General features: G+C 39.2%; 1 protein-coding gene across 1 annotated transcript; it reads left to right on the top strand.

Moving 5' to 3' along the window:
• Positions 1-1,455: 1,455 nt before the first annotated feature.
• Positions 1,456-2,170, top strand: LOC132624247 (uncharacterized). The gene is made up of 2 exons (XM_060339052.1): positions 1,456-1,644; positions 2,003-2,170. The coding sequence occupies exons 1-2, from the start codon at positions 1,456-1,458 to the stop codon at positions 2,168-2,170; spliced, it is 357 nt and encodes a 118-aa protein (XP_060195035.1).
• Positions 2,171-10,153: the final 7,983 nt, after the last annotated feature.

Raw genomic sequence — 10,153 nt, 5'->3', positions numbered from 1 at the left:
AGATTAGCATTACAGTTGAGATTGTGACCGGTATAGTTAGGAAAGATTTCCCATTTGTATTATTGGGATGTCCTATATATCATAGTAGAAGGAAGAAGGAATTCTTTAATACTATCCTGATGAAGATCATGAATAAATTGCAGGGTTGGAAAGGCAAGATGCTATCAGTAGGAGGAAGGGCAATTCTGATTAAACATGTTCTACAAAGTATGCCAATGCATTTATTATCTACAGTAAACCCCCCCTGATGGAGTTATCAGACAAATGCATAAGATGTTTGCTCAGTTTTTCTGTAGTAATACAATTGGGGGAAAGAGTAGAAATTGGGTAGCTTGGACCAAAATGTGTATACCTACAGCTAAAGGAGGATTGGGATTTAGATCACTCCATGATGTATCTTTGTCTTTGTACTGTAAATTATGGTGGAACTTTAGAACAAAAGCATCATTGCAGAGTGATTTTTTAACCAATAAGTACTGTAGGAAGGAAAATGCTGTGATTATACCATGGAAATATGGTTCACAAAATTGGAAGAAGATGTTGATGACAAGAGATATAGTAGAGAATCAGATCTGGTGGCAGACCAAGCAAGGAAATTCATTGTTCTGGTATGATAACTAGACTGGTATGGGAGCTTTATATTTCATGTGTGAAGAAGATAGCTGGGATCCCAATGTTCAAAATGTATATGATTTGGTGGAAAATGGCACTTGGAATTTAGTTAAATTAAGAGAGATGATACCAGAAGACATAGTGCAGCATATCATGGATAATATTACAACCAGTTAAAGATAAAGGGAATGATAAACCATGGTGTTTGTTGAGTACTAATGGTGAGTTTTCTGTCAAATCAGCCTGGAGTTTGTGAGGTTGAGGCGACAAGAAATGGACAAGTATAGATGGATGTGGGTGAAGGGTCTGCCTTCTAAGATATCTTTCTTCATGTGGAGTTGTTGGAAATTCAGACTTCCTCTGGATGATGTGCTAAGGAAAATGGGATACAACTTGGTGTCCAAATGTTGGTGTTGTTCTTCTCCTCTAGAGGAAACAATACAACATTTGTTCATCAAATCTTATACTGCTAACAGGACCTGGTCCTACTCTAGTTCTTTTGCAGGTATAAACATAGAAGGTTTACAACTACAACAGCTGATATTGAGGTGGTGGATGGCACCTGTCTGTGGAACTCTAAAGGAAATATTTAGAGCAATGCCATCTATTATCATATGGGAACTCTGGAAGAGAAGAAATTGTATCAAACATGGAGAAACAAGATCTGAAGAGAAAGTCATATATCAGGTGTATTTAGCTATACAGAAAATTGTGCAATTGAGGAATCCTTCACTCCATAATATACCAAACAAGTGGGGAGAATTAGTAAGGCTAATGGAATTAAGGAGGGCAAAACTAAAGATCACTAAAGTTCTTTGGGATTTTCCTCCAACTGGTTAGATCATGTGTAACACAGATAGGGCATCTAGAGGAAATCCAGGTATTAGTTCCTATACTTTCTGTATAAGGGATGAATTAGGAGATTTGGTATATGCAAAGGCAGAAGGAATTGGTGAAGCTACAAATACACAAGCTGAAATGATTGCCATAAAGGAAGCTCTAAGATACTGTAGAGATAGGGATTTCAACAAGGTGATAATTCAAATAGACTCACAAATTATTCAAAAGATCATGACTGAAGTTTGGAAACCACCTTGGCATATAACTAATTGAGTAGATGAAGCTAAGGAGTTTGCAAGCAACAAGGAGGTCATCTACACACATATTCTGAGAGAGGGCAACAAATTGGCAGATGGACTTGCAAATTATGCACTGGACAAGGGTCGTTATCAATGTCAACATTTCCAAGACTTGGAAGTGGATTTGAAAAAAATCCTAAACAGTGATAAGAGCCAAATTCCTTACCTAAGGGTTAGAATTAAGAACTATTGTTTTGTTATTACATGCTAGTCTATAATAACAAAAAATACAGCAATAGCAACAATTTTAGATCAGGCATCAAGCAACAACATCAACAAGGCAAATCACAGATCTTGGAAAAGCAGGAACAAGTTCATTAGCTCGAAGGAGGAACAAGTTCATTAGCTCGAAGGAAGTAGATCGAGTGACTGTCAGGTTCATGAGCAACGATTCAGCAGCATCTCAACTCATAAGGTGAAGGAAAAGAAGGAAACGGGTCAGTCATTACGACGACGATGAAGCAGTGTACGGGAAGAGAGATTACACTCACCGGAGATAGGCACAGTCTTGATACAACACCAGTAGGGTGTGAATCTCATCATTTTCACACAAACCATGGAATTTCCATTGAAGCTTATAGAGAGAGAAAGTGACTAGAAGAGGAAGAAGCTCACTTTCCTAATTCATTTGTTAAATTTGTTTTGCTTTTTCCTTTTTTTTGTTTCTGTTTTTTGAATTGGGACGATGGCCTTTGGGCTGGGTCTGTTTGGACCCAAGTCTTTGGTGGACATTTTTGAATAAATAAAAAAGGCCCAATCGGGCATAATTTATTAAAAAAAAACATCAATGACTGAAGTACTCCTAGTGCTTCTAAGAGTAGAGTAATATGGAAGCTCATTTACTCGCTTGTTGGTTCATATCACAAGATCATGCCAAAAATGAAAGAAGGATAGCCTTAACATACCTTAACGTCTCCTTAATCACTTAACGTTCTCTTTCCAAGTTCGCAAAGTCTACATTCAAGAGGATCATACTAAGGTTAAGTATTGAAAAAATACTTCTTAAGTTCAAACTAGAGTAATTTAATAAATTAACGAAATTTGTGCAGCATTTCCCCTATTTTATCGACTTCCACTATATCATAAAATAGCTCCCAATTAACAATAACATTATCATCAATTCCATAATCAAGAGACTTCATTTAATGCCCAAAACTCCTTCCATAATCAACACACAACTCTATATACACTCGTATGACACACTTTCTCATCATCATTACTACCATTCATAGCAAGATTATACTCGAAATACTCCAACAATTAAAACTCAAGTCAATTTATTACTCAAATATTATCAAACCACATTTGAACTTCCTCTTTGGCTTTCTTCCCTCAATCAAGTTATGCAACAACTAGACATTCTTAATAACATGAAAATAGATGTGAAAACTTACCTTAATCACTCAAGAGCAAGCTTTGAATCAACTATCACACTTTAGTGAAACCCCAACTTCAACACTAAAGAAATTCTTGTGTTCTACAAACCCTAGTGAGCCTCCCAACACTTGATTCTCTTGATTTTTGCCTCTTGATCTTTGATTTCACTTGGGTTTTGCTAAATATAATAGGGAGAAGGTTCTAGAGCTCTCCGGAAGTTGGGAAATGTTGGAAACGAAATAAAATGAATGAGGGCCAAATATATTACTTAAACAAAATCTGGGCCGAATCGGTTTTACGGTCAACTTTACGGACCTTAACGCTTATACGGTCCGTATAACTGGACCGTAAATCCTGACCAGTGATTCTCCCTCCTCTGAATCAATATTACGATGGAAGTCAGCCAATTGTACGGTCCGTATAATTGGACCGTAAATCTTCACCAGTAGTTCACCTTTTCTGGAACCAGTTTACGGTGGAGGTTAGCCAGATATACGGTCAGTAAAACATTATATGGCCCGTATATCCGGTCGTAAAACCCACTTTTTCCCTGAAACATTTTCTCTTCAATTAGTTCAACTTTTAATCCGTCTAATACCTGCAAAACATAAACTTAACCCTTTATAACTATGAGATAAATTTGTCTAATCTCATTTAACCTTGATAACCCCTATATCCAAGATTAGAACCTCTAAGGTACAGCGAATCTCAAAGTACAATGTGTACTACGAGACCACCAAGATTGATAGGCATTCCGACCAAAAGGGGCAAGTTTCTTATAGGATCCACCCTCCCAACAAAAACCACGGGGTGTAACATTCTCCCCCCCCCCCCCCCCCCCCCCCCCCTTAGAAACATTCGTCCTCGAATGTTAGACTCTTAGGGATTCTATAGAAATTTCGCCAGAGTTTTCCTTGTAAATATATCAATCCAACCTGTACACAACAACCCAAAATAATGCCACACCAGGCCACATGCTAAAATATACAATACCATGGCCTCACACGACCAATCACAATAACTTCGAATAAAATCAATACCTGGGGGTGATGATGCTTCACACTGAGCCTCCTGGAATAACGGAAATAAGTACGGGTACTTAGACTTCATCTCCTCTTCAGCTTCCCAAGTCATTTCTTCAATATATTATTTCTCCAGAGTACTTTAACAGAAGCCACGTCTTTCATTCGCAATTGACAAACCTGTCTATCCAATATAGCCACCGGGGTCTCCACATATATGATAACTACTCGGTCACCTGGATATCATCTACATGTACAATTCTCAAGGGATCTCTTATACACTTACGGAGCATAGATACATGAAATACCGGATATACAGACTCCAACTCCAAAGGTAGCTCTAACTCATACGCCACCTTACCCACTGTACGAATAATTCTATATGGCCCAATGTATCGAGGGCTCAACTTACCCTTCTTGCCAAATCTCATCACTTCCTTCATAGGTGAAACTTTCAGGAAGACCCAATCACCTACCTCAAACTCTAGCTTGCGTCGCCGATTATCTGTATAGGATTTCTGTCGACTCTGTGCTGCCAGTAATCTTTTTTGAATTAGTTTCACCTTGTCAACTGCTTGCCGCATCAAATCTGGGCCAACTAACTGACTTTCTCCAACATCAAACAATCCTATAGGGGATCTATATCTCCGTCCATATAAAGCCTCATAAGGAGCCATCTAGATACTGGAATGACAACTGTTATTATATGCAAACTCAATAAGAGGCAAATGATCATCCCAGCTACCTCGAAAGTCAATCACACAAGCTCGCAGCATGTCTTCAAGTGTTTGTATAGTACGCTTCGCTTGTTCATCTGTCTGCAGATGAAATGCAGTACTAAGACTCACCTGAGTCCCCAATCCATTCTGAAAAGATTTCCAGAAGTTAGCTGTGAACTGCGTCCCTCTATCCGAAATAATGGCTGTAGGAATACCATGAAGTCGTACAATCTCTCTAAGATAAAGCTTCGCATAATCTTCAGCTGAATAAGTAGTTCTGACAGGCAGAAAGTGAGATGACTTTGTGAGCTTGTCAGCTATGACCCATATTGAATCATACTTCCGCTGAGTACAGGGCAACCCTGTAATGAAATTCATGTTAATTACCTCCCATTTCCATGTCAGAATCTCCATAACCTGCAATAAACCTTCGGGCTTCTGGTGCTCTATCTTGACTTGCGGACAATTTGGACACTGAGCGACAAACTCCGCTATATTTTTCTTCATACCATCCCACCAATACACTTTCTTGAGATCACGATACATCTTTGTTGTGCCCGGATGGATAGAATTGTGAGAATAATGGGCTTCCCTCATAACTTGGTAGCGAAGGTCTGCAACATTAGGAACGCATAATCTACCTCGATACCTGAGTACTCCATCTCCTGTAATCACAAAGGGCGTCTTTTCTTTCTGAGGAGTCGTATCCCGATAATGGGCTAAAACAGGATCCTTATACTGATGTTCCTTTATCTCAGCTACCAAAGATGACATCGCTGTATCCTGAATTGTGACTCTTGTATCACCTGAATCTAACAACCGAACTCCAAGGCTAGCTAATTGACGAACTTCGCAGACTATCTCTCTTTTCTCTGGCTGCTCATATGACAGGCTACCCATGGATTTACGACTAAGAGCATCAGCTACTACATTAGCTTTCCTAGGATGGTACAGAATGTCAACATCGTAATCTTTCAGCAATTCTAGCCATCGCTTCTGACGTAAATTCAAGGCCTTCTGCTTATAGATGTACTGGAGGCTCTTATGGTCGGTATAGATATCAACATGGACGCCATATAAATAATGTCTCCATATTTTCAAAGCATGGATCACCACAGCTAACTCAAGATCATGGGTTGGATAGTTCTTCTCGTGCTTCTTCAGCTGTCTAGAAGAATAAGCAACAACCTTACCGTGTTGCATTAATACAAAAACCAAACCAATACCTGAAGCATCACAACATATCACATAGCCATATGTTCCCTCTAGAAGAGTCAAGACGGGTGCTGAAGTTAACTTGTCCTTCAATATCTAAAAACTCTGCTCACATGCATCTGTCCAGTGGAACTTAGCTGATTTCTAAGTTAGTTTGGTCAATTGGGCTGAAAGAGAAGAAAATCCCTCTACGAACCTCCTATAATATCCTGCCAAACCCAAAAAGCCGCGCATCTCCGTTAGTGTCGTGGGCCTTGTCCAGTTCTTCACAACCTCAATCTTTTGAGTATCCACCCTAATGCCTTCATCTGAAATAATGTGATGAAGAAAAGCCACAGAGTCCAACCAGAACTCACACTTGGAGAACTTGGCATACAACTCTCTATCTCGAAGAACTCTAAGAACTGCTCGTAGATGTTCTGTATGTTCAGCCCCTGACGGTGAATAAACCAAAATGTCATCTATAAACACAATCACGAACAGATCTAGGAAGGGTATGAATACGCGATTCATCAAGTCCATGAACATAGCTGGAGCATCAGTTAACCCGAACGACATAACACGGAACTCATAGTGCCCATATTTAGTCCTCAATCTCATTTTCGAAATGTCTTCCTCCTTCACCCTAACCTGATGATATCCCGATCTCAAGTCTATCTTCGAGAAATATTTGGCGCCTTGTAGCTGATCAAACAAGTCATCAATCCTCTGAAGTGGATATTTATTCTTTATAGTCATCTTATTCAATTGCCTATAATCAATACACATTAGCAATGAGCCATCTTTCTTTCTTACATGCTCCCCACGGCGATGTACTAGGTCTAATAAAGCCCTTCTTAAGTAAATCCTTCAATTGCTACTTCAGCTCCTTCAACTCCGCAGGTGCCATTCGATAAGGAGGAATGGATATTGGCTGAGTATATGGCCATAAATCAATAGTAAAATAAATCACTCGCTCTGGCAGAATGCCTAGAAGCTCATCTGGAAACACCTCTGGGAACTCATTAACCACAGGGACAGACTGAAGGGTCGGTGACTTTTCTTGTACATCTTGAACCCGAAGCAGGTGATAGATGTACCCCTTTCTGATCATCTTTCTATTACACCTTGAAAATTTTCGCGTCGATTACGTCATAAGCAAACTAATGTAAGTCCAGAGAGGCTATGATACCCCTATCAGGTTAAAGAAAGACTTTTGACTATTATTAAGCATGTACCCCAAAGGTTCCGAGGCTAAGATAATCGAAGAAAGTACTTTTCGTGAAAGTGTTGACTGGGCAGAGATACAGCCCAACATACGGACCGTAAAAGTGACATACGGACCGTCTGTCATGTCTGAGAGGCGTAAAACAATATCAGAGAGTTGTGTAGAATTTTGGCCAATATATGGTTAGACATATGGACCGTAAGTATGACATACGAACCGTATGTCCACCGTAAGTTTGAGTCGGTGGAAAAGTTCCAAGTTGCATATATATTTGGCCCACTTCATTTTTTCCCATTTTTCATCACCAACAGACCCTAAATACTCCCAAAAACCCTCTCCATACCTCTAGAACCTTCTCCACACTATATCAACATAAATCCAAGGTATATCAAAGATCAAACACCAATAACCAAAGGAAATCAAGTATATGGGTGCCCATTAGGGTTGCTAGAAGCCAAGAATCTCTTTGGAATTGAAGTTGGGTTTTCTCCAAGTGAAGTATCTTCATCCAAAGATTGTTCCTACACAAACAAAGGTGAGTTTTATGTTCATTTCATGTTATTAAACGTATTGAATGGTTGAAAGACTTGGATTATGGAAGAAAGTAGAGTAGGAAGTGCAAATATAGAACTAGTGAAATTCTTGAAGGGTAACTTGACTTGAATCATGATTCTTGAGATGCTATGAATATAATCTTGCTAAGAATTGTATTAGAGATATTGTAAAAGCATTATATGTGAATGAGTATGATGTTGTGTCATAAATATGGTTATGGATGACTTTGGAAGGGGATTTTGAGAATTTAATAATGTTTAACTTGAAAAAGTTATTGATTATGATGTCATGGGTGTTGATGATGGTATTTGGGAGTTGTTGATTATATGGAGGAAGTTGTAGAAACAAAGGAAATGCTGCCCAAATTCCGTTAGCCCTTTTGTTCCTCTAGTTTGGACTTAAGCATGTTTTCAAAACTTAACCTCGTTATAAACCCTCTTGAATGTAGATCTTTCGGACGTTGAAGGAGGACGCTAAATGGTTAAGAAGGCATAAAGGTATGTAAGGCTACTCCTTTCTTTCAAAAGGCATCAATCATACGTTATGACCCCATATATGCCATCCATGTTCCCTTATTCCTAGAAGTTCTAGAGAATCTTAACTCTCAAAAGTCTTATGATACGATTGATCTTACCATGAAATTCTTGACTACATTCATGATAGTTGATCTCACCTTATGCTGTTATTCCCTCCAGGCAAGACAAGATAGTGATGATGTTTAAGATGATGATTTTCATTCTAGAAGGGCTAAAGCCTAAAGTTCTCAATGTTTTCATGATACTATTGAGTTTGTCACATATTTATTGATTCTATTAATTATTGATGATCTCGCCTTATGATAATTGTTTCTTTCAAGGTAAGATGTAGCGACAATTATGGTTACATAATATAATCGGATGTTACCGACCTTACGTTACTCTAGTAGAGTAGAAATGTTTCATTGGGCTCTCATGCATGCTTGTATTTATATATGTATTTATTTCACACCACGCCTACATGGCCGGGCAGCATAACACCGTGCCTATATGGTCGGGCAGATACACCATTGCAATGGGCAGCTTATAATATCATCCTGGACGCGGGATAACACCGTACCTATATGGACGGGCAGCATAACACCGCAACTATATGGGCGTGTAGCTTACTATATATATATTGATGTTAATTGAAAATAAAAGTTAAGCATGCATGGTATATGCCTTAAGAGGCAATCAGACATACAGGTTATCTCTTTATCTCATACTTCTTTATTTCTTGATTATGTTATTATTCATGCCCTACATACTCGGTACATTATTCGTACTGACGTTCCTTCTTGTGGACGCTGCGTTCATGCCCGCAGGTAAACAGTGAGATGGATATGATCCTTAGGATCTTCATCAGCGGAGTCTTAGGAGCGCTCCACTTATTTTGAGCTGCAGTCTTTTGGTACTCTCCTTTGTACGTAATTGTTTGGGGATGACAGGGTCTTGTCCCGTCTTTATGGTTTACAGTATTCAGTTTAGAGGCTCGTAGACATGTGTGTACAGTTAGAAGTCTCCTAACCATATCGGTTCATAACTTGTATATTATCTTTGTAGCCATATTCGCCTGTATGTAAATATGAGGCAAAGTTGTTGATAATTGTATAGAAGAGTTTTATTTGAGGATTTATGTCCGTTCAGATGATGATATTGAGGAGTTAGCCAAGTGGTCCACAGAGATATGGTTATATGAAGCAGGTTAAGTGGTTCTCGGTAGGTCAGCTTCGGGTACCCGTCATGACCCTCCTGTTGGGTCGTGACACTTTCTTTCCTTAAGGTAGGAAATAAACCTACCCCTTGGTGAAACAGCATTACCCTTCCACTCAAGGACTGGCTCGCTCGAAAACTGGAATCGAACTATCTTTGTTCTGCAATCAACATTAGCATAACAGGAGGCCAACCAATCCATACCCATAATAACATCAAAATCAATCATGTCTAAATCAATCAAATCTGCTAGGGTATGGCGATTACAAACTATCACTACACAACCTCGATATACTCGCCTAGCTATGACTGGGTCACCAATTGGCATACACACCTCAAACGATTTAATCGATTCAGGCTCTATCCCAAACTTGCCAGTAATAAATGGAGTAACATATGATAAGGTGGAACCTGGATCAATCAGTGCGTATACATCATAGGAGGAAACAGATAATATACCTGTAACAACATTAGGAGACGACTCACGATCCTGTCTACCAGCTAATGCATAAACACGGTGCAGAGGCCCACTCGAGCTAGATGTTCCACTCCTCCCTCTACCACGTCCTGCTGGTGT

The sequence above is a fragment of the Lycium barbarum genome, chromosome 12 (genome assembly GCF_019175385.1).
Source record: "Lycium barbarum isolate Lr01 chromosome 12, ASM1917538v2, whole genome shotgun sequence".
In the NCBI taxonomy this organism is placed as follows: Eukaryota; Viridiplantae; Streptophyta; class Magnoliopsida; order Solanales; family Solanaceae; genus Lycium; species Lycium barbarum.
This window is presented reverse-complemented; position numbering and strand designations above follow the sequence as displayed.

Coding starts and splice junctions, on each gene's coding strand:
- LOC132624247 (XM_060339052.1), top strand. CDS start 1,456: ATGTGTAACACAGATAGGGCATCTAGAGGAAATCCAGGTATTAGTTCC. Junction 1,645..2,002: donor GAGATAGGGATTTCAACAAG/GTGATAATTCAA, acceptor CAACAATTTTAG/ATCAGGCATCAAGCAACAAC.